The sequence below is a fragment of the Lissotriton helveticus genome, chromosome 3_1 (assembly GCF_964261635.1).
Source record: "Lissotriton helveticus chromosome 3_1, aLisHel1.1, whole genome shotgun sequence".
NCBI classification, from domain to species: Eukaryota; Metazoa; Chordata; class Amphibia; order Caudata; family Salamandridae; genus Lissotriton; species Lissotriton helveticus.
In genome coordinates, this window is record NC_136061.1 from 697193246 (window position 1) to 697219354 (window position 26109).

General features: G+C 42.1%; 1 protein-coding gene across 1 annotated transcript in view; it reads right to left on the bottom strand.

Moving 5' to 3' along the window:
- Positions 1–6291: 6291 nt before the first annotated feature.
- DCDC1 (doublecortin domain containing 1) overlaps positions 6292–26109 on the bottom strand; it is a 1658417-nt gene continuing 1638599 nt past the window's right edge. The window contains exons 37-38 of the mRNA XM_078683738.1: positions 11854–11913; positions 6292–7028 (exon numbers count right to left, since the gene is read on the bottom strand). Coding sequence (XP_078539864.1) covers positions 11854–11913 — 60 coding nt within the window. The 3' untranslated portion in view covers positions 6292–7028. The remainder of the gene's footprint in view (positions 7029–11853; positions 11914–26109) is intronic.

The following is a 26109-nucleotide window of genomic DNA, read 5'->3' on the forward strand; positions in this document are numbered from 1 at the left end:
TTTTATAATGGGAATATAATTGTGCAATAAAATGGCCTTCGACTTCTCTATCTGTGTAGCCCAGGAAAGTTTAGAGTCTAAGGTGACTCCTAAATAAACAAAAGTTGATACACATTCCAGTTCTGTGCCAATCAGGTATATTTTGTTCTTAAAACTTCTGTGTGGCCTTATCGTCATGTATTTTGTTTTTGTTGGATTCACCTCAAGGCCTTTTGCTTTGCAATATTTATTAAGGCTGTGGAGCAGGTTCTGCAGGCCACTAGGTGTTTGGGAGAGCAGAGTAGTATTATCTGCAAATGTTAAGGCACAGATGTAATTACCCCCTAGTTTTGGTGAATCATGGACACAATTTTGGAGGTGTTCACCCAGATCATTTACATTGAGGAGGAACAGAGTCGGCACCAGGACGCAACCCTGGCGCACTCCCCTCTTGATTGGGATTTCATCAGTAAGCTCGCCACTTTTACCCCATCATACCTTAGCGTAGTTGTCTTGATGTAGCCTAATGATTTGAATTAGGATCTCGTCAGGTACACCCTGCTCTTTTTATATGTGTAAGCACTTCCCGTTTCATTTCTGTTAAGTGAGTATCGTGCCCGAATGAATCCTGCCCTGCGTATTTATCCAAAATGCCACTTTTGATGTTTATTTTCTGTGAAATGAGCTTCGTGCCACAATGAATCCTGACCTGTGAATTTATCCAAGGACAGGCCACTTTTTTGTGCAACACCGCTACCCCATTGGGGTACTTTCTACTGGTTAATTAGTAAGTGCTACCTCTTGTGTGAATCTATAGTGCATCTCCTACATTACAGTTGCATAAAGGACATCGAGGAAATGTCTCCACTGACCTTGTGTGTCTGTAACTTTGCCAATGTGATTGTTGCTTGAGCGTATTCAACAGACATCTTTACAAGGTGGAACTGCAGAGAAAACATACTTGAATGATTTTTTTTTACTAAGGGGTGGGGGACATGCGGCCACCCTCCCGGACTCATTTCAGCACCAAGGACCCCATCCCTCAGGGCACAGCCAAGTCACCTGGGTGCCCCCAGGGAACTCAATGTGCAATGGGACCGCGGGGGGGAGCCTCAAGGCTGAAGCGGTCCCAGCCGGATCCCAGCCTCCTGCAGGAGCTAGCATTGTTCTGACAGACAGGGGGCTGCTGAAAGAAGCTCCCTGTTTGTCAGAGCAAATGTTGATGAAAACTCTGCTTTCTGAAAGCCAGAGCTGTTTGATAGTTCCGGCTAGCAGAAAGCGTAGTTTTGTCTGCTTTGGCTTGGTGGGAGCAGTGAGCCCATCCATGAGGGCCCCTGTATTGATGTTATGTTTTGCCCCAAGGAGGTGTCGGTCCCCGGGCACAGATTGGACCATGGGCTCCCCCTCATATATATTTTAATAGTGCCCCACGGAGGTAGCAGTCCAATGATGGTGCAGGGGGTGCATGGGCCCCCCCACATTTTTTAAACTATATGTCCCAGGGAGGTGGCAGCCCCCGGGGTGTGGGGAGTGCTGCTCTGGCACTCCGCACTATGTACATTTCCTAATGCCCCTGCGACCTAGTCCACTTGGGGCTTAAGATTAGAAAAGAGCGTCTTAATTTAAAAAAATCTGTGGGAGCTGCAGTTCCAGCTTGATTCCTGCTGAAAATAGTTTTTTGCCCTGTGGGATCCCCACCCCCAGTGCCTAGTGGGCCCTGCCCCTTCTCTTCTTTTTTTAAACGTTTTTGCTAAGACTCAGCTAAAGCCAAGTCCCAAGATGGCTGTCAATACTTCCTGACTGGAGTGTTGGCAGCCAATCACATTTGAGCACAGAGACTGTCAGATCCTCAGAGTATCCGTATCCCTACATAAATAAATTAGGATTTTGCTCCTAACTATAATGACCTACAATGGCCATTAGGTAATTAGGTAATATCTATCTATCTATCTATCTATCTATCTATCTATCTATCTATCTATCTATCTATCTATCTATCTATCTATCTATCTATCTATCTATCTATCTATCTATCTATCTATCTATCTATCTATCTATCTATCTATATATATATATCTATCTATCTATATTCTATATATCTATATATATATATATATATATATATATATATATATGTGTATAAAAATTTAAAACAAGTCCTTGACACGCTATCTGCAAGCTGGTCGTGTTCCAAGAGGTTTGCGAATAACTTTAGCGCCCAGTTACGATAACCCTGACCCTGAGATGTTGGAACGATGGGCAGCAGCAAACTTGGAACACTCTGCCAGATTGATGGGGATCTTGGTAGAATCTGCGGAGAAAGATCGGATAAAATTGCAATCCGAGATAGAAAACATCGAGGAGGAATTAAAAGAAATGGGTAATGACGAAATTACTAAAAAAATGAGGGAGGACATGCAAAAACGCCTAGAGAAAGAGGAGGACATTATTAAAAAGCGCAAGGCTTTTAAATTTGAAAGAGATAGACTGGACTATTTGAATGGCCGTGTCTTTACTTTCGCCCGGAGGTACGATAACATAAAGGCAAAGGAATACAGAAAGTGCAGGGAACAACATCCGCTTCAGCATCTTCAATTGATTTAAGTTCAGCGGCAGAGAGCGATACAGAAGGTGACCCCATAAGAACAGATCAGTTGGGGTTTACAAAACTCTCCCTCGCTCAGGAAGTGAGCTGCCTATGCGAGAACCGCAGGGACACTTTAAGACCACGACTGAAAGCAAATGCCAATGCCATTCCAGGCGACAAAGAGCCAACCGCAAGCGGCTCGAATGCCGCAAACGCCACAAAATCAAACACGGGCGGCACAAGGAGAAACAAACGCGGGAAGTGGAAGCAAACACAATAAGTTGCTCTGAAACTAAAACAATTATAATTCTAACGAAGATCACCCTCACAGACAAGGAGGTGGCCATCCTAGGATTGGGATTATCATATTGCCCCCCCAAACAATTTCAACTATGCGACTACACGCATGGATGCTTTTAGATTTATTAGAAAGTTGAAACTGAGCAAATTCCACCGCCTGCAGCCGTACAAAAAAGCTAAAAACTTACCGCCACAAAGTCCATCCCTCCTCACTGTAAGCGATGCATCCTCCTTTCAGGAAATCTGGTCACTGCAACAGGAAGGGGCAGAGGTCAGCCTTATGGAAGCCACACAGGTAGGAGCTGGCATAGGAACAGGCACTACACCATTTAAGGCTAAATCAACCTTCCTACCAATCATGCCCCATGATAACCTCGATGTTTACCACAACTTTATCATAGAGGATTTTAAAAAACTTTCCACGGCCACAAATAAAAAACATTCGGCTATCAACAGACAAAACCAAAACTACAACAATCTGATAAAGAAACTAAGCACAAATAAGAATGTTGTAGTAAAGCAGGCCGACAAAGGTGGAAATATTGTGCTGTGGGACTGTGACCTCTACATAAAGGAAGCTGAAAGTCAGCTGGGAGATCAATCCTGCTACAGGAAAAGCAACATAGGGGCAATCAGGGCGGCCTGGAATGAACAAAATTAAAAACTGATTGCCTGGAAAAGTGGCAGACTTATCTCCAAGGATGAATTTCAATTCCTGAAAAAGGAATACCCAGTGATCCCCACCTTTTACCTTTTGCCAAAGGTTCATAAGAACATTTCTGTTCCACCTGGGAGGCCGATAATATCGGCAATTGACAGTTCCACCGAAAATATTCCGAGATATATTGATTATTTCCTGCAAGAATGGGTTACAAAATTACAATCTTACGTGAGAGATACCACTGACTTTTTAACTAAATTGAAAGAGGTTGTTTGGCGTGATGATTATCTGCTAATGACTTTAGATGTGAAGTCATTATACACTTCCATCAGACATAGTGACGGTATCAAAGCGGTTGAATACTATTTGGACAAACGCCCTATGAACTATATACATCACAACAAAATGAATATTGGCATGTTAAAGTTATGTCTTGAGCAGAACTTTTTTATTTCCTATGGCCAGATATACCAACAACTACGAGGGGTGGCCATGGGGGCCTGTTTTTCCCCCAGTTTCGCATGCTTGCACATGGGACTGTGGGAGGAGCGTGTCCTCATGGTGGACCATGAGGCCATAATGACCAATAATGTGATTACATATTTAAGGTATATAGATGATTTATTCATGATTTGGAAGGGGTCCAGGGAGGAGGCAACTGACTTTGTTAGAAAACTGAATGTTAACATCTATAATTTGCAGTTCACGTCTGAGATTCACAAAGAGGGAGTTAACTTTTTGGATGTAGAAGTGTATATTAATGGCAAAAATCTGGAGACTAAATTGCATAGGAAGGAGACTTCTGGGAATACGCTGTTGCATGCCACTAGTCAGCATCCTCGACATCTCATCCGCAGCATCCCATATGGGGAGATGCTGCGCATGAGAAGGATCTGTAGTACTGATCAAGAATGTGACAAAGCCCAGAGAGACAGTAAGATCCGTTTCCTGGAGAGAGGATACAGTACAGATCTAATAGATACAGCCATTGAACGCACACGCATTATTCCCAGGGAACAAACTCTGAGAGGCAAGAGCCACATTGCTGAGGCCACACCTAATTCAGTACAATCAAGGGCCATTGTGACCTACAGCACTCAACATGCTGAGATTAGAAAAATCTTCAGCAGGAACTGGAATCTAGTAAAAAGAGACCCAGTAATAGGCAATTTGGTTTCTAACAAGCCTGAACTTACTTTCCGAAGGTCCTTGACAATGGCAAATGCATTGGTCAGTAACAATTTGGACAAACCATTATCAGGGACCTAGATGGACCTGAATAAGGGTTTTAAAAAGTGTCCATTCTGTAAGGCCTGTCGACATGGCGTTAGCAGGACTCACTACTCCATTCCTTTTCACGATAAACCAATTGCCATCAAGCATAGACTTACATGCAAAACAGAGTATGTAGTCTACGTGCTGCAATGTCCATGTGGGCTAAACTATGTGGGCAGCACTCAGCTGCCCGCCCACAAACGAATCTTGCAGCATTTAAGAGCTATTTCAGGGAAAGATCCGACATATCCAGTAGTGCGACATTTTGAGTCGACCCACAATAGCAACCCGGATGGGTTAGAATACTATTTGGTCGATACAATCCCGCCCCTTAAGAGGGGAGGCAACAGGGATGCAAAGCTACGGTTACTGGAGACAAGATACATCCTGGAGTTTAAAAGCAAGAACCCGGGAGGCTTAAATGCCAGTGAGGATATGTACACTTGTCTGTAAAGGTTATATCTCGAATATCAGCAATATGACATCCCACTCGTAATATTATCTACTCTTGGACAATAATTTAAACACCTGGGACCAGGTGTTGCCAAGATGGAAATTTGGGGTGGTTGTTCCACATCAGAAAACAGATTTTAAATTGCATGTGCACTTTATCCACGTTTGGTTGGTTATCCCAGTATTTATATGAGGGTTACTAAGACATGTCTAATGTTGAACAAATTTCCACTTTGACAATAATGTGTATTCTCTAGTAATTCTTTAGGGACTTGACAAACAGCTACAGGACATTTTTGAGGTTGGTGGCGGGGAAATTAGGATTGCGAGGCAGGATATTACATTTCTTTGGATTATCCACTCTTCCTAATGTTCCCACCTTGTTTTGCACTATTCTAGAAAAATCAATGTAAATATATAGTTGTATGAAATTTTGGATTTATCCCTGTAAATATAACTTATATAATTGGTTTTATTGTGTAAAAACGTTTTTTAGCATTTTTCTATTTATGTATTTTTATATATTTTTTTCTTAACATTTGAAAAGGATATATTTACATTACTTTGGGCACTATGCCCTGAATATGCTGCTTGCTGCTACTACATCCTGGCAGTATCTTTTCCATGTTTACTGTTTGTATATTATATACAGCTGTTGTTTGAGTGGATTTCATTATTTATACCCTCATCTATGTTGTTGACACATCATGTGATCAAGCCTCTTCGAGAAGTGAAACGCGTCATGACAGGTTGCTGGCAGAAATTTGACACGAAATAAAGCACTGAAGAAATATGCACTTAACTGTGGTTTTGCTCTGGCGTTATTTTGGTTTCCACTGCTGAATGGGAACACGAAGGATGGCGTCTTTTATATATATATATATATATATATCTCAATCACTGAAATGCTCAAAGAAAACCCTGTCCTTGTGAGAGGTGGAATGGCTGCCGAGGGAGAGAACTCAGTAGAAAGATGTGCAATTTCCAATGACACCAATAAAAGCCATTCAACATAGGGAAGTTATAGGATACACAATTAAAAGTTTATTCACCACAATAGACAATCCATTACATGTTTCGGTTTAACAGCCTTGATCACATATCCCACAGATTACCAATCCCCTCCGTAAACATTTTTAAATGCTAATCATACTGAAAGAACAACATTTTTCACAAAAAACAGGAGAAGTCGTGAAAGCACATCATAAACATGCAAAAGTACAAAATACGTTTTGAAAACATAAGAGCCATCTTGAAAAAAATATCCAGACATTAAAAAAGATTAAATATGCAGCGGAATAATATCTCAATTTAAACTGGCCTATGCCTTACAATACAAATTAAATACATTATGAAGACAATACAAATGACGTAAAATACACATAACAGAAATCCAGCATATAGCATAAAATATAAGGGAACCCCAGTGGGCTACTGTCCATACATCATACTGTTGTTAACAGAATACACCAGCACTGACAACATACAATTAGGCTCAAGTGGGGTAATGACAGAAATGATAATAAGGCATGTATACAACATCTCAAACCAATCGACCACAAGTCATGAAGTCACTCAAAGACAAAATGAAAATGAGACAAAGCAATATCTGGACTCCCATTGTAATACTATGTATATATTATTTAAAAGAACTTAGATTCTTCATCCTTATCCGAAAACACCAAACACCCGAGCATGTGTAGAGTAAAAGACAGAGGGCTCCTGCCCAGTTGGGCACCTCCACATCTCAGGAGAGTATTGCTTCCTTTCCTCCTGGGAAAAATAATATTACAGAAAAGCAGAGTAAAGAAGAGAGTGCGTTAAAAACTACGTAGCAATAAGCAAACAATTAAAAACAATAAAACACTCTAAGCTAAGAGGATCTAGAAACAGAAACTAACAAACAAAAAGATGCATCCGATGTACAGATTAACTTTGAGTCCTTCCTCTGTATTCCATCCACCCTCTATTAAGATTCTCTCAGTCATAGATGTGCTTCTCTATTACTTCGCACCTATTGTATGGAATTTGTTCAATTGCAAAACATTTAATTTTGTTTCTATCACTGTAGTGTGGGTCACACTTATCAATAACACACATGTGCTTAAGAATTCTTTTTCTTACTAGATGGATAGTACTTCCTACATACCATTTATTGCAAGGGCATTCTAGGATGTAGATAACATAGGAAAAACTACAGGTAAGAAATGGTTTGATTTTTTTTACACAATGGACCCTTATAGATCTTTCTAGTGGAACTGTTTTTGCAAGCTTTGCCGTTCAAACAGGGACGGAACCCTTAAATACATTGTTAGTTGATTTTTTACTGTAAAATTGCTATGTACTTGAGGTTACAGCCTCTTCTGTATGTAAAACTGGGCTTATCCTGTGGAATGAGACCAATGGTGGAATCGGTGGATAAAATCCCTCAATTTTTTTCAACTATTTTGGCTCCCGTGCTCATTTGATTATTGAAAGTAGTGATGAGTCTGATCTCCAACTCCTCAGAGTTATCAGAAAGGAGAGAGTGTTGAAAGAGAATAGTGTCTCTGGAGATGTTGTGTGCCCTATTCTTTCTCAAGGACTAAGTTGGGGTATCCTAATTCCGAGAACCTTTCAAACATAATATTCTCTTCTCTAAGACATTCTTCTTCATTACTACAATTGTGTTTTGCCCTGAGCAGTTACACAAAAGGAATATTCCACTTGATTGCCTCTGGGTGTGTACGCAGGGCATGAAGTATAGTATTGCCTGCAGTGGATTTTCTATGTAGCCATGTGGTTAGAGCTCCTTCCTTAATTTCCACTACAATATCCAGAAACTAAAGTTTCCTACTACTAATGGTGTGGGTAAATCTAAATTTTCATTGCTGATTTTCAAACTTGGAAATAAACTCTCTGCCTGAACTTTCCATGCCCTCCCATACAATGAACTGGTTGCCGATATAGCTTAGCCAGATAATGGTTTTCTCCATACCTTCTGAGATCTCGGGTACTGTGGACACCTGCTCCTTCCACCAGCCCATGAAGAGGTTTGCAAAGCTGGGGGTGAAGCAGGTACCCATCATAGCACCAGTCTGCTGCCTGTATAGCTCTCCATTAAACAGAAGGATGTAATTTTGAAGACAGATACAAATCATCTTAAGGAGCATGTTGGTAAAGGACAGCAAATGTATAGGCCTGGCTCTCAAAAAATATCTGCAAGCATCAGTCCTTTGTTAATGATCTATTCTTGTGTAAAGAGAGCAAACATCCAAGGTCATGAGAAGATAAGTATTCATCCATTCTATCCCCCCAAGTTTCCTAAGCAAGTCTTTAGTATCATGGAGATACAAAGGGAGGGCAGTGACAAAGTCTGTAAGGAAACAAATCTATGTACTTCGATGTACTCCTAGTCCACTCCCTCTTGATGAAACAATTGGTCTTCCAGGTGGGTTACTAGGATTTTTGTCTATTTTAGGCAAGAGTTAAAACGCTGGTAGGCGGGATATTCTGTCTTCAAATATAGATATTCTTCTAATTCTACTAAGCCCAAATCTTTATACCTCTCTAACTGTTCCCATACAAACATAACTGCATGCTTATATCTGTCCATATTAATATTATCATAACATCATAACAGTTTCTATCGTTCAGTTGCCTATGGGCTTCTTTAACGCCTTAACCGCGGCCGGGTCTTCTAAAGGGTGGGTGGGGCTCCGTTGGCAGTTGGTTGACGGCAGCACTAGGGAGGCAGTGCTCCCGTTGGCCAAAGGCCGACGGGAGCCCGCAAGGGGTTAATGTACATCACACAAGTTATGATCACCACATTCCGCCCTTTATCAGCCGGGCATCTGATGATATTTGAATCCCTAGAGAAATCAGTTAATGCTTGCATTTCATTGTATGTCAAATTCCAGGGCTCTTTGTATTCCTAAGTCTTTTAAGACCCGGTATCATACAATCATAAAACACATCTCTAGCACCATAAGGCAATTGGGAAGAGAAAACAGTCTTAGGGTAAAATTTGCTGGGTGTCACAGAGTTCTACACAATACCTTGACTTTCCTGAAAATTTTCAACAATGCCAACACAATTGCCTAAAGTGTTCCCTTGTTCTAATTTGTGGAGAGTGATAAGCATATCAACCCAGGATTCCTTACACCTGCATCCACAATCTCATTTATAGGAAGGAATATTTGGTTTCATCGAATACCATTTCTTAAGGTTTTATTTTCTCACTAATTTAAAAACATCTATCCGTGTTTCAAAATTGTCAAGCCTATGTAAAGTCAAATGGCCCCCTCCCCATTGGATAATGGTTGATAATGGCTGAGCCCCGGGGATGGGGACCCCACCTGCCCTCTCCCATGACATTTCAATGCAGAAAGTAGGCTCATAACGCTATTTGAAGGGACTTTCTAGACATACTATTACATATGAGGTGGTAATTCCTGAAATGTACTTCATTAAATTGAAATGAATGCTTTGTTTTACAAGTGAGAAAATGTCACACAGAAGGAATTGAAGTGTCACACATAAACCTCCTGAAAACATGTCACATATAAGCGCACTGAAAGCCTGGCAGCTATGTCATAAGTATCAACTCATGCAGTCTTTTTTTTGGATGTTTGGAAATAAATCCAGAGCGCTGACAGAGCAAGGACTCTTCATTGTACTGTACATGCTCTCACATTATGTATGCAGAACATATTCGAGCAATTGATAAAATTGATTTCACACTGCAGTGCACTTTGTTTCAGAACACAAGGTAAACAAATAGGGATTTGGAATTCATGTAATTGACTAAGCTTTGCTACATATAAGACATTGGGATAGAGATAGTTTACGTCACTAAGAGTGAAATGTGAGCTGTGGTTATCTTTTTTTGGGTTTGTATAATACGGATATTATATGTTTGATCTGAAGATGGCACTGTGGGCTTTAAAATGAATGTCCAAATACACATGCCCTGATGAACTGGGAAACTAGTACAGACTTATGCTGGTTAGTAAATTGAGATGCATTTCCTTGGAGTTAAATTGCTACTGTTCATGAAGGATGAGTGAATGCTTCACATTGATCATTTTGTACAAATACTTTGACATTTAAAATGGTGACATCTAGTTGGTCAAAATCGAATAGAGTTAGCTCTAGAGCTGGGCAAGCCAGACGATTCATGGGAAGAGCCAAGTTAGAGTCTAGCCAAGGGGTCCGGCCTGACTGTAAGGGCACAAGTATAAGCTGTGCCCTTCTCCCCTCGGAGAATATGTATCAGGAGAGTCATGAAATCATTTTTTGATAATTCACGGAAAAGAAGTTCCTAAGTGTACAAATAAGCCACAACTCCTTCAAATGTAGAAAATAAGGGGCTTATTTATGAGAGGCTTGAGTCAGACAGATTACAATTTGTGATTAGGAAATAAAATGTAAAAAACCGTAGGAATTCAGTACAACATCCTAAGGTTACAGGGTTCAATATAGTTCGGAAATAACATTTAAGAAACCTTAGAAATTCAAGAAAAAACGGTTACAGAGCTGTTATAGTTAGGAAATAGAGAAACAGACCTTACGGGTGTAAGGTGGAGATTCTGAGCACACCTTTGTGCTAAATATATGCTCGAAAGTAGACAAAGGTATTCAAATGTTCAAAGTTTTATTCACTTTGTTGTTTCAATATATTTGGTTCATACTTCTGAATCAAAGGTTTTCTTGTAATTAAAGATGATTCATGTATAATCATTGCAAGATGAATCCATAATCAAAAAATTTAATACGCCATGGTTATATATGTGGAAACATGTATCAATATCCCCAATGCATTTCGAGCTGGAAAGCTCTTCTTCAAGGGGTCCACATAATCTGAAGAAGGAGTGGGAAATAACCAGAATTACTAATAGCAGGGCCCGAGATGTGAAGTAAAACGTGGTGGTAAAGCGTGTACGTGATGTTATGCAAACGGCTGATAGTGAGAAGGACTACAAAAAACGGTGTGTACAGGTTATTAATGTGAAAAATCGCGAGGAGAAAAAGGAAACTAACGAGTGGCAAGTGGTGGAAATCGTGCCGTGAAATGTCTAATACTTAGGCGTGTGCGAAAGAATAAGCATGCCGAAGATAGAAATGGGTCAAACGGAGACAAGTGAACAGTGCTCGTCACTCTAGAGCACTGTTCACTTGTCACCATTCGGGTTTGTGTCAGTTCTGTGAGGTGCGTTTGGGGAAATTCAGGACAGCAGTGGTAGCAAAAAGTTGTAGTTTATCCATTGGGGTAAAAGAACATAGGAAAAAACCTACTGGCAGGGAGCGATAGAAGCCAAATACGCTAAGGACAAGTGAGTAAATGAGTGTCTTTCTGTATATTCAGTACATTCAGTCGTTGAAAATTGCTGTTGTTCCTGAGATGCCAATGAGTTTAGGTGCATTCAAGGGCTACACATGGTGGTCTTGTTCCCAAAGGAAATATAAAATTGCATCTTTTAGAAGGAAAATTGGTGGTTCAATGTAACCCTTCTGAGACTCCTCTGGTAAATTGTCACTTGAACTCACAGTACAGTTTACTTCTCTTAGCACAGTTAGTCAATTCAGTGTTACTCATAGAATTGTCATGTTTACTCACTTAGTCATCTTGATGATCCATGGTTGAAGGCAACGCCAATCTTGTATGGGAAGCCTCAACCTAAAGCCAAGAAAAGCTATTAGTCTTGGTTAGTGGTATTATAATGATTCTGACAACACACACACATCATTAGCATGTTCATGCATTTTCAACAATTTACCAAGTTGTTAGATTATATTCATTTTTGCTAGAGAGAGTCAGCATGCAGGTAAAGTGTCCTGGCAGGTTCAGCAATACTGAAGAAACTGTGAAGTGAGATATTCATTGCATAAGAAGCTGTGTGTGAAGGATGCAGGATCTGTGGTGCTGGTAGATAAGCTAGAGTCATTTTTGGTGCAAAGCTTCAGATTGTTTCAAATTTGGTGGCTTTGTTGCAAATGAGCATCCAGTGTATATTTTGCCTCAACAGAAGCAGAGATTGTCTCTTCTATATTAAAACAGCATCAAAACATACAAAAGGGGGCGGGAAGGCAGCACACCCCCTTTGCTCAACTTCTGGTCTAATCCTACAGGCTACTACATAGAGCCGACTACTTCCATAAATGTATAACATTATGGAACTCATTACTTGCTTACATGGATTTTGTACATAGGCTACTGTGAATATGTACTGGAATGAGTTCACTGAGTTCGTTGAGGGAAGAGAAGGAATTTAAATCATAGATTATGTGGAGTGTACTCCTAATACGATGATCGTCTCTGAAATTGTAAGAGTCAATATGAAATAAAATGTTTAACCTCAATAGCAGCATCAACTGCTGTTCTGCAGCCATCAGCAACTACAGCAAAGCCACCACAGCATCCACATGACAGACAACAGTAACAATAATCTAACCAAATTGTATCTCTGAGCACAATGAAATTGAGGAGGCGCATGAATACCTTATATAACTGGATATTTACTTGATAAAATACTGCAGAGTTATTGAATGCATGAGCGCTCACACAGACACACAACCACCCCCAATGTAGAGAAACTAGTGAACACTACACCTTTGCATACCTGGCTTCTTTCCTTATGTTCACTTTCTATGAGATGTTTAATATAATTTCATGAGCCCACGTATTTCCAATGGGAAACATCCTGAAGAACAACTCCAGAAACCAGTTCTGGAGTCACGCAAGCCGAACAACGACTTGTGCATGTGTGTGGTTCAGGCTAAGACAGTCTAGTGTTTGTGCAGGGCGGAGTTCAGAGGAGCATCGGACAGGAACAGGTAAGAGGTTCTGGGGTTAGTTTTAAGGGGTGGGGGATTTAGGTTAGTTTTAGGGGCTTAGAGGGATTGTGTAAGATTTTAGGGGTCGGGAGGAGATTGAGTTAGTTTTTAGGGGGTTGGGGAGAATCGAGTTTGTTTTAAGAGGGTGGGAGGTTCGTGTTAGGTTATAGGGGCTTGGAGGGTTTGTGTAAGTTTAAAGGCGGTTGCAAGGGATCGAGTTCATTTTTAAGGGTTGGGAGGGATTGAGTTCGTTTTTAGGGGGTGGAAGTGGATCGTGTTTATTTTTAGGGGGTGGGAGGGGATCGAGTTCATTTTTAGGGTTTTGGGGAGAATCGAGTTAGTTTTTAGGGGTGGGAGGGGATCATGTTAGTTTTTAGGGGGAGAGGATCGAGTTAGTTTATAGGTTGTAGGAGGGGATTGAGTTAGTAATTAGGGTGGGGTGGGGATTAGTGGTTCAGTATGTTGTGGTTATTTACATAGTGGTTAAGGTTGGGTCGTTGTTTAGAATTCGTGGTTTAGGCACATGTGATTAAGGAGGTAGTGCTTTAAACATACAACCATTTCCAACACCTCGGTTTAATGCTTCTTGAATCAGCATTTTGATATTTTTTATTGGTATTTTATTGGCGTACATTACCTCTTAGGGTACTTGGTGAGAAGTTAACTTTATGGAGATTCATTATGAAAAGCATGTTGCTTAATGATGATGTAATCCCGTACTGATAAATCCTAAATATTTGTACTGCCTTGGTAATGTAAAATGTGGTGAAACACTTATCAGCTGCCCTATTTTAGCTGGATTCTGTAAATAGGCTGTATATGATCAAACAGGAATGAAGGATTGTTAGAATACAAATGGCAGGTATCCAATAAATATTATTTTTTACTTTGCTCCCCATTAACAGTATCATTAATTAGATTATTTGGGATCCCTATTACTTTACAAGAGCATCATATTAGAAATGGTAACCTCCTGAGAAACAGGTTACCCTGGGCTTAGTTATAAACATATACGGATTGGCTTTGTGCAATCTCAGTTTTATGGCTACTTTGTCCTTCTTCATTCTTGTCTGCATATGATTTTTGTGAAACAAAAAATGTAAAATCAGTACTTTTTAGGGCTTCCGGGGGTCTGGTAGTTTTTTAGGGATTAGGGGAGGATGCAGTAGATTTTAAGCCTGGGGACAGGGATGTTTTTAGGGCTGGGGGTTGGTTTTCAGTCGGAAGGGGGGGTAGTTTTACAACTCTGGGAGAGGGCAGGGGTAGGGTGGTTAAGACTTACCTGTCCAGTCTTAACCACGGATGTCTTTACTATACATGCCTTAACAACGCATATTTTGTAGTAAAGGCATGAGTGGTAAAGGCATATTCATGGATAAGGCTTGTGTTGTTACGACTGTGAAGAACTGAAATGCGTGGTGAATGCATGCGTGGTTCCATCACACAACCCTCCCCTGAGGCTTCAGCCAAACACTATCTAAGTAGAAGAACTTGATTACCCACAACAGGACACCTATGATTTAAAGGGCCAGGGACAACCCTTTTCTCACTAGTACTAATTATTAAATGACTTGGATATTAATGAGATTGATCTCCTCCTACAGATATTAAACTAGTTCAATAATTATCACATGGGACAGCATAAAGTTGATGATTGAGAAAATCAGAGAACTTTCACTTCCTCGAATTTACACTCACCTGCCATGTTTCTAGGAACATGTTAAGTTATATCTCTACCACATGTTCTCTCTCTGCTAGAACATTGCAACTGAGACTCTGACAGAGTGATATGTTTGTAAGAGAAGACACATGGAGATGGAGGACGATAAAACAGTTGGATACTTTACTTCAGAGGGTGGCCCTTAGGATGAAACATTTTCTATTTCATTTCTCAAAATAAGAACTTATTAAGGAAATTAGCATTATTTCAGCAGGAAGAATAAACGTGTGGTGTATAAACAACTCTAAGTGCTATGTTTCTCACATTGTAAACATTGGCTAAGAATACACATACATTTGCAGAGTATATTAAAATGACTGGGGACAGGAGAATATTTCATGGTACAAAGCTGTCTTCACACTTGCTGTGTTACGTGCTATGTGTTGTGTTCTTTTATATACCCCCACTCTGTGTGTTAGGGGCTGTCCCAATTCCGGCTCCCATCACCTCTGCCCTAGTACATTCTACTCAGGTCTTCAATGGAGCAAGAAAGTGTACAATTCTATGATGCTCTGCTTGTCCCTGTCCTTAAGAAGGAGCCATTTCTTGAAGGGAGTGAAAGTCTGCTGTGCCCCACCATCGAATTTCATGGTGAGGGACCCAATGTGCAAGATACACCATTTCTCATATAGGGCCCCCAGTGGAGATTAGCTGTACTCTGAGATATGAGATCAAGGTGTAGGCCCATGTGAAAGGGTACTTTCACGTGGTGAATTATTTTTGTATTGGGGGTATGGACATGTTGAGGGTCTGCAATTTCTGGAAATTGATACCGAAGACTGACACCTTGCTGAAGCTCTCTAGTTCTTGCAAGAAGGCCTGCAGAGAATGTAGGGGCTCATCTATGGCTACCAGGACGTCATCTGCATAAAGGCTGTTAGTATTTTCCTGGACTCCTAATCTCACCTTAGAAATGCATGGGTCATCCCTGACTCTGTGCCACAGGCTCCATGTAAAGAGCAAAAAGAAGGGGGGACAGGGGACAACCTTGATGCATCCCTCTCCTTATAGAACATGGGTTTGATAGCCAGTCGTTGGCCCAGACCGCTGCCCTGGAGCCACTATATGTGCTGAGAACCCATTTGGGGAATTTGGTCCCAAGCCAAAGTGTTCCAGTCTCCAGATATGGCCAATGGGCCCTATGAAATGCCTGTTCAGTGTCTATGGCCGACAGCATCACTTCACGCTGTGAGTGCTTGACTTTGTCTACCAAATGTAAAACTATTTTCGTGTTGTCCCCACATTGCCAATGGGAGACAAGTCAGAACTTATCAGGGTTCATCAATCCGGGAATGAGGGGATTAAGACTCATCTCGGGAATTCTTGTGAAGGGTTTGTCATCTATCTTTATCATTGAGATGGGGCAGTAGGAGACACAGTTGTATTTGAATTTTCCAGGTTTGAGATGGATATCGAGCCTCTGGCAAAGATGGCAGTAGAGTCCAGTTTCTATAAAAGAAAAAAAGTGTCTGGTGAGAACTGGTGAAAGCGTCTGGCAAAAGGTTTTCTAAAACAGGGCAGATAACTCATCCAGGCCTGGTGACTTAAGTGGGTTGAGGCATGAAATAACAGAGATCACCTTCTCATTGTGAAAAGGTTTGTTTAGGGACTCAGCCTTTTGTGAAGTCTGCCGAGGGGTGCAGTGCCCCAAAGGTACTCGTGTATGTTGGTTACCTGAAGATTCTGAGTGACAAAGAGGGAATCATAAAGGACCCAAAAGCTGATGCTGTGTTGGCATCGTTGGGGGCTTTAATGGTGTTAGGAGTGCAGATGGCCTCAATTCTATCTGCATAGAGTTTACCTCATGGCTTGTGGGTAAGCCATCTGCTGCACTTGTCTTCCCCCACGTAGAAAATGTGTTGGAGGTGAAACAGTGCATACTCCACCCTATCTGAATCCAAGCTGTGCATTTAGGATCACGTGGACTCCGGCTTACACTAGATCTGTGGGGCCCTGATACAACCATGGACAGACTCCAGCTTTCTCCTGCCCCCCCAGATCCCTCCTCTTATCTTTGTGTTAGTTGTTTACTGCAGCTGATGTTGCTATGAACTCCCCTCTCTAAATGGCCTTCAGTGTCTCCCAGGGCTTAGCTATTGAGGTGTTCGCGCTGTTATTGATCACTAAGAAGTCAGTGAGCATTTGTCTGGCCATTGGAGAATGAAGTTCCAGCTCCTCCAAGGGCCTAAGTGTCATAGTGGAGCATCCACCCACAGGATGAGGTCCAAAGCTGCATCGTAAGATAATGCCCTGGGTTTAGTGTTGACCGCCCTACCCTGGCCTGCACTGCTTGAGTCCCCAGAAAATAGTCAATAAGTGTATAAGTTTTAACAGGTGTGGAATAATAATTGCAGTCCCTAGTGCCAGTGTGGGCTGTCCTCCACAGGTCCAGAAGTCCAACCTTCTGCAGCCACCACATGCCCGCCTCCATGAGCGAACCTGTCTTACCATAGTGATGGCTGTACCTATCTCATTTTAGAAACTGTTCCTGGTTGTCATTCAAGGCATAAATGAAGGCAATCACAAAGGAAAGCCCCCCCCACCCAGGCATGGAATGCCAGTATCCTTCCCCATATCCTGGCAACCCCCCCGCCCCTCTAAAGGAGCTAGAGAAAAAGATGGCAACACCCCAAGTCTTTGTTGGGTTGGAAGAGAGATGTTGATATGATGAGTAGCATTAGGATTCCAGTTTCTGCCAGGCTCTGGATAAAAGATGTGTCTCTTGAAATAGACATATGTCGCACCCGTAAGCCCTCGTACATTGAGGGATAGGACATTCAGGTCCGCGTGTGTAGGGGTCTACTTCAGTACATGTGTGTCTGCCTTCGGGTAATGATTTGTGACTGGCAGATTGTGTATAAGTCCAGCGTGTAGTGTGGCGTGTTCAAGTAGGAACAAAAGAACAAAAATGTGTGGTTGTCTTAATCTTCCAAGTCAAGCAAGCAGCAACCCTTTGGACAACCTCAACCAACAAATGAACAGGGAACTTGTCCAAATTGTACTATCAGAGATTCCATTAGGTCCCTGAGTGTCATCGCCAAGCCCGAGGTTGTGACGCTCCAGGTCAGGTGTCTAAGTGCAGGGTCTCTGCCCCATCAGCCTCCCACCACTGGTATCTTTGGCCACAATGTGGCAGGGGCTTCCAAAGTAATATACGGTGGCCCCCATTAACCAATGTCTTGGCAGTCCACTTCTCCAGTGAAGCTGCCCAGAAATATTTGTTTCTCCAATGCCACTGTCACAGTGTCTGGGTGGTGTCCCATAAGGGAGTTCATAGTACGGCACCCTTGGTTCAGTTGTCCCCTGCAGGGTTTATTGGCTCATGGAGATGTGCTATCCTTAGTGTTATCTTGGATGGTTCAGGAGCCAGACAGCCTCCGCTAAAGTTTTAATAAGCTGATGTGCACATTATCCCAGTGGAAGATGAGGAAAAATGGGAGACTTCAACTTTAGGAGACTCCTTATTCCTAAGAAAGTCTGTGATTGGGTGGAAGGATCTGAGCTTTTGGAAGGTCAGGGCTGAGAGATCTTGGTAGAATGCAAGTTTGTGACCACAAAACTGAACTGGGTTGGTGTCTCGTTTCCTGCATAGGATAGTCTCTTTGCTTTGGAAGTCGTGGATGCATGCTTGGATGCCAGGTGAGCACCTGCCCCGGGCCATCCCACCCTGTGGACTCTGTGCAGATGTATGTCAGTCTCTGGTGTTGAGTCTAAGATGGTGCAACAAAGGAACTGCAAATAGTTAGTGATGTCTGCTCCCTTAGTTCCAAGTGGCACCCCATATATGCATATGGGGTTTCTGCTGGAGTGATTTTTAGGGTCTTCAATGTGAGCCTGTAGTGTTGCTTGTTGCTCTTGTAGGTGCAGAACTTCCTACCTTAGACGTTTCACATCTTCTTCATGTGCTGTTTTGCCTTCTTCGAATGTGGAAACCCTGTTGTCCACCACTGTCAGGAATCTTTTGACATCTTTGTGGTCCATGGAGAGTTTGCATTTCACTGAGTGACTGTCTTTGCACAAGGAGGCGAACGGCATTTTCATAAATGACCATGTCATTGGGGCCTCCTCATCCCCCTCGTCCATAGGCATTGTAATTGCTGAGACTGTTGATTGTCTCCCCTGGGGGTACTCACAGGGCATGCAAGCATCTCTTTCAGGGAGTGGTCTTCCCTCCCCAGTGCTGCTGCCATAATGATTAAGTCCACCCCCATCTAATGTGTTGCAGTCTCTCACATAAAGCATCTCATATCAGGTCACCAAGGCCACCACCCTGGCCACTGGGCCCTGACCTGGGCAGCAGTCTTGATTAGCTGGAGAGTCTCTTTCAGCTCCAGCAGCACTGAGGACCAGGCAGGGAACCATCCAGTGCCTTTTGTAGTATTACGGGGGCAACAGCACCACAGGTTCATTGGGTGGGGTCCCTCGTTTGGCCGAGTCAAATCTGCCTCTCTGTGCTTGTGAGGCATCGGGGATATAAGTGGTGTAGCCCTTCTATCACGGCCTGTGCCAGGACAGGAGGTGTGTTGTGTGGAGGAGATGGGCTACCTCCCGCCAGGATGCAGTATGTCCAGTCTTCAGCACCACAACCATGACCAGGGCCACATGCCAGGAAACAAGGCACCCGTCTGTTGTGGCATTTCTGGATCAAGAGTCGTTGATGTTTCTGGCACTCCAGGAGAAGTGCAGGGTCACAGATTGTTCTGCTCAGGTATGGGGAGCCCCTGTAGTGGAAGACACCCCAAAGTCTCCAGTTGCCAAGATTGGCAAGCCGTAATCCAATGCTGCTCAGGCTGCATCTTTCCATTGTGGCCATTTTGGCATGCAAGGCTTGGTGATTGCTATCTGGGAGGTGGGCTATGGGGTGCAAGGAGATTATGATGTTGGACCCCCTATCTGCGGACTGTGCTGCGGAGTTTCTTGTCTCCCACCACTGTGATCTCATAGCCTGGGACCGGCTCCGGCGCTGCATTCTGCAGCTGACAGCAGGAGGGGTAGAGTGGCATGTTCACAGGGTGTCCATCTTGGCCACACCTTCGTGAAAAATACTTTAGAGTTGGTAATTAAGAAAGGGCAGGATTTGCAACGGATTTGTACATAATTACTCTCACACTTGGATATGTTTTTAGTAGGAACACTATTTTGCACTCAGTTTATAAATTTAGTGCATAATGTTTGAAGAATGTGAACTAGGGTTGACTAATATTTATATATTGTTTCGGTGGTATGTAGTTCAGTGGTATGGGTTCATAGTAAAGAGATAATTCACAAGTTGTTAAAAAGTACAGAATATACTATATTCTTTACAAGAGTATGGTTCACAAGCAGAGACTAAATATATCTTTGATGAAACATGGTACTGAAGACAGCATTTAATATTCTATTATTGATTTATTGATGTGGTGGTAATACATTTTCAAAGTACAAATCTGATTTGGAACTGTATCTGCACTATCAAGCTTCATAATACCCCTATACTAAACGAAACACAAAGGGTAAAGGTAAGCCTGTCTCTGTGCAGGTGGTGCCATTGATTCGAAGGCTTGATTCAAAATATTGAAGGGTACAGAGATTAATACTTACAAGGAGACTTTATAGGTACATAAATTCTTTACAGGCAAAATATGAAGTTCAAGTTTCTGTTTATCAATTTGTGAAATAATTACTAAGAAAAGACATGTTTTGCAGTTTGCTATAATGTCTGCAGATAGTGCCAGCACAAACTTTGGAGCACATAATTAATACAACATTAGGGCTCCAATTACAATGTCTGTTGGATTTGCCTCAGACCGGCATCCATGCAGTTTCAAAACCAACCAACCTCAGGTCGGTGGTTTGAAACTGCAATTACGATGTGACTGCACCATCCATTTCCCTATGGGAGCTTATGAGGTGGTTGGAAACTGGCCACAGCACACGCTCCCATAGAGAAATGGGAGTCACTGTGAATCCCTGCACCAAGTGGCAGGCACCTGCACGGTGCCTGCCAGACGGGGCAGGGATTTAGAGAGGGGTGCCATAGGTGACTCCTAGGCCCCCATCAAAGGCCTGAAAACAGGGACCCTGTTGGGGCCCCCCAAAGTCACTTTCAGACAGGCTTTCCATGTCAGAAAGCCCGACATGGAAAGCCTGTCAGAAACTGACATCATAATCCCGCCGGCAGAAACGCCGTCTGTATGGGATTATGGTGGCGGAGCCGGCTGGCCGACAGGATCATTGAGCCCATCGGAAGCCAGCTAAAATGTCCGGCTAGTTTGAATTCCAACCGCCATAATAGTAATATGGCAGTCGGAATTAAAACCAAGAATGTCAGTCTGAAAGCCTCCGACCTGTGATCGGAGGCTTTCTGACCGGCATCCAAATTAGGGCCTAGATGTTTTGGAGAAGTCTACAAATATTAGGCAGGGTTAGCTCTTCAAACAGATCTATTTAGGAGAATATATGGAGGACGGAAATAGGAATTCTGATCTGCTTTGTCCTACAAATAATAGGAAAACTATGATCTCAAAATTTGCATTTTTATTTGATCTACATGCACAGAGCTCATTACGTTTTTGATTATTCATGGGCTAAACCAAGACATTTCACAAATGGACTCCAGATTTGCGAATGGGATGGCTGGAATTATTTCACACATGTTCTTGCAGTGTCCAAAGGTATACACTTGGGAGACTGCAGAACTGGAGGATCTGGATAGCTGTGAAATATTTAATTGAAATTTCAGGTTGATTAGTGGGTTGTTACCTAAAGGTGGTATCTTCAGGAGTGGCCATAGATCTACTCTATGTTCCAGGAAATGGTAACTGCTACTTGGGTGTCTGAATATCAAAGGGTACTTTTGTTACAAGCAAGTTTGAAGGATCATTTTGTGAACAGAAACGTGCTTTCTCATCCATTTCCTTTTTCTTTCCTTTCTTTATTCATCTGATTTAATAATCTACTTGATGCAATTAATATTTTGAGTCTTTATTGGTGTTTGACTGATTGTGATGATCAATAAAAAGAGATTTCAGGTTGGACCTTGAGTGCTAAGTTCTATACAACGTATCTTGTCTGTTAAAGCTCAGTATTGCACTGACTTTGTGGTAGTGAGACAAGTACAAGTCAGACTGCTGAACCCTATCAGCTAGACATTTTCCTCTGTCCTTCTGAGTTATGTCTGGTTAGATTTGCCTATCAAGTGGCTGACGGTAGAATGAAATTTCATACTTATTTTGTCCACAACAGATAAATTCAAAGACAGATGTTTACTGCCACATGCATCAACATAAGAAATTGTGATTCCTTTTTGAATCGCTATTTAGGAATCGCAATTCCTTATGCAAGTAGGAATCACAAAATAAATTGCTATTCCTAAATATTACCTAATAGCGATTCGCAAATTGTGAATAGCTATTAGGTAATGTCACTCCAAGTAAGTATTGGACTGTGGAGGGGTTACAATTACTATTCCCACTCCCACATAAGCAAACGTTTGAAATTTGGAGGGATCAGATTCACTATTCCCACTCTATCATGAGCAAAAGTAAGCTAATTTTTAGGCTTCGGAGCGGTCAAATTTACAATTCCCCCTTCAGTCCAATAACAGTAGGGAAAGTATTGCTGTTAGAATTTGGGGTCTCTTGTTGGCAGTGGCTTGCACCCTGTCCAAGTACTGACCCTTGCTTCTAGTCAAGATGAGATAGATAACACCTAGATAACCCCTGCTACCCCCTTGGTAGCTTGGCAAGAGCAGACAGGCTTATCACAGAGGCAATGCGTAAAGTATTTGTACCCAAACACACACTGTACCTCAGTAAAGACACTACAAATGGACACTACACCAGTTTAGAAAAATAAAGGGGCACATTTACTAGAAACTGGCAGAGCACAGATTTGCGCCAAAATTGGTTGATCAGTTTCAAAAGTGGGGGATGTGCCGTATCTGCAAGAATACAGAGCATCACTGGGTTTCCCCTAGTGCTGGTGCTAAAGAAGCTGCTAAGCATCAGAGCCAGCACCCTGGTGTTATGCAGCAAGTATGTCTGTGCTGCAGGGATGATTGATTATGTGCAGGAAGGGGTACCTTCCTGCACATAAACAATCTTTACCGGTGATTTGCTGTTTCTATGTGTGCTGCAGAACAAAACACACATGGAAAGAGCAAAATATGAGGAGAAATGGAACATTTCTCCTCATATAACCTGCTTAAGACCAGGTATTCTCTGGCAATCTTTATGATGTTGCCCAATACCTTGTACATATGAGGAAATGCCTAAAAGCAATAGGTGTTGCGGTGAAACATCCACTGCAACACCCATTTCACGCACCTTTTGCGCTAACTGCTGCATGAACAGGGGCATTATTTACAAGGCAGCGTGGCTTAATGCTACCTCGTAAAAAGGTGAAGAACTTCAGGCCACCAGACAGTCTGAAAAAGTGACATTCTGGTGGCATTAACTCCTCTAAACCAAATAAGACGAAAATGACAAAAATCCAACATACACAATTCAAAATGTAACTTTTAAAAGTTTGCGAGCAATTCTGTCCATAGAAATCTTTACAAGTACCTCAAATGCGTAAAAATCCACAAAAGCTGCAGAGGAGATAAGCATTGGAAAACACAGCAATGCATCAGTTCCTGAGTCCTTGTGGAGGCAATGCGTCAGTTCTACTGCAATACAGGAGTAGTGTTTCATTGAATCTGAACTGTGTAGGGAATGATGCATCGATTCCAAGACGATTCTGATCCACGGGTGATTTGTCAGAAAACATGCACCACAGGTGCGTTGCGTGGAAATCTGGACTCACTAGAGGTCAATGCGGCAGTGGCAAAATAGACACAGCGCCAATTTCTTCAGGCTCGGTTCCACGATACATCGATTCTTTCAGCCGCACATCAGAGCCTGCTACGGAGTCGGGTGGTGGTCTTGGACTTTGGAGGTTGGTGTACTGGACTTTGACAGGTGCTGTGCCAATTCTTCGGCCGCATGTCGACAGTGAATGGAAATGCTCCCCGCACAGTGATGCTGCATAGGGAAAGCAGTCGCTGGAAGGGCGATGCATCGATTTTCAGGTTTCTTTGGTTCTTTGCAGTTCTTTGCAGCAGGAACAACCTCCAAGGGCCCACAACTTGAGTTAGCACCACAAGGCAGACAGAACTCAACAATGGAGTTTAGGGATGCTGCAGGTGAAGTCTTTGTGTCCCTGAGACTTCAGAACTGGAGGCAAGCACTACATAAAACCCTTGGAGATCTTCTTTAAACAGGATACCACAGCAGGGCAAAAGTTTCAGTCCTTTCCTCTGGCCACGTACAGTAGCAGCAACTGCAGGCCAACCCAACAAAGAAACACACAGCAAAGGGGCTGTACTACTCCTGGCAGCTCTTCAGCTCTTCTTCTTGGCAGGGTCCTCTAGTTGTAAAAGTGATCACAAGGTCTGGTGTTTAAGGTCTACTTCTTATATCCCATTTTCTCTTTGTAGTCTGTGTTTCAAGAGTCTTTGAGCTCAGTAAAAACCAGTTCTGTCCTCCATGGCCCAGCTTCACTACAGGAGGTGGAGACAGCATTGTGCAGAGCAGACACAGACTATTCAGATGCTAGTGAAAACTCCTCCCACCACTCAAAATGCAGAATGGTCTATTCAGCCTGGCTATGAGTCACCCAGGAAAGGCAGGACACACCTCAACTCCCCTTGTGACTGTCTAGAGTGAATGCACATCCCCAGCACCTGTCAAACCAAAACCAGACGATGAATACAAAAACAGGCAGAGGTACACAGGATGGGTAAACAAGAAAAAGTCCACTTTCTAAAAGAGGCCTTTTCAAACACACCATTTAAAAACCACCTTTACTAAAAGGTGTGTTATTAAATTCTGAGTTCAGAGATCCTAAACTCCAAATCTCTAGGTATTGCCAATTGAAATTTACCCTTATAAAATGTTACAATGCAGCTCCAATGATCACCTATGGGTAAGACAGCCTTTCAATAGTGAATAACGAAATGCACAGTATTTCATTATCAGGATATGTAAAACACACCTGTACATGTCCTACCTTTAACATACACTGTACCCTGCCCATGAGGGTACCTTTGGCCTACCTTAGGGGTTACGTACATGCAAGAAAAGGCAAGGTTAGGGCCTGGCAGGTGTACTTGCCAGGTTGACAAGGCAATTAAAACTGCGTGCACATACACTGCTGTGGCAGGTCTGAGACACATGTGAAAGGCTACTAGTGTGCATGGCACAGTCAGTGCTGCAGGCCCACTAGCAGCATTTGATTTACAGGCCCTGGGCACACACAGTGCACTTTACCATGGACTTACCAGTAAATCAAATATGCCAATCATGGATAACCAATCATAGTTACAACATACACAGGGGGCACTTGCACTTTGACACTGATCAGCAGTGGCAAAGTGTGAAAGCATCTAAGTCAGCAAAACGAGATCCAGCAGAGTAAACAAATGCAGCAGGTAGCGGCAAAAAGTCAGGGGAAACCACGCCAAGGATGCCAAGTCTAACAGTAGCCCTTTGGAGGAGTCTGATTTAACACAGCAAAAGTGGGGACAGTGTGGACATTTAGAGAGGTTAGATTTAATATTTCCACTCCAATCTGAGCAAAAGTAGGGAAAGTATAGGAGTATGGAGTAGTCAGATGAACTATTGCTTCTCCAAAACTGTACAACAGTAGCAATAGTGTTGGACTTTAGTGTGGGTCAGATTTACGTATCCCATTTCAAAATTGTGTTTTCTAAAATAAATCATTTAGGTTGAGACTAAAAAAATTTAAAATATATTGAAAATAATAAATATATGCATTAAATATAAAACAAATAAAATAACATTTGAAAATGCTAATTTTATATTGCAAAGAAAAATATTTTGAATTAAAACACCAACAATTACAATTAACAAAAATTAGTATTATAAAAATAAAATAATATTAAATGAATTCAATAAAGCAATTATAATATATATGTGCGTGTGTGTGTGAATTTACCCGAGTTTAATAATCAAACAAACTTCTAAGCCAATTCATGAATAATTCATCAACAAATAATAAAAAAAAAATAATTAATCTACATAATTAAAACATTAAGGGCCAGATGTAGGTAGGCTATTACCGGTCGGTAACGGCCGAAATCGTCCGTTACCGACCGGTAATAGGCTTTCCAGATGTAGGAGGCTAAAAAAGAAGGATTTGGTAATTTACCGAATCGGTAATTTAAGGAATCGGTAAATTACCGAATTCTTATATACCGATTCAGTAAATTACCGAATCCTGATATGTAGGGAGCACTCAAATGAGTGATTTTCCCATTTTAGGATTCGTTATTTA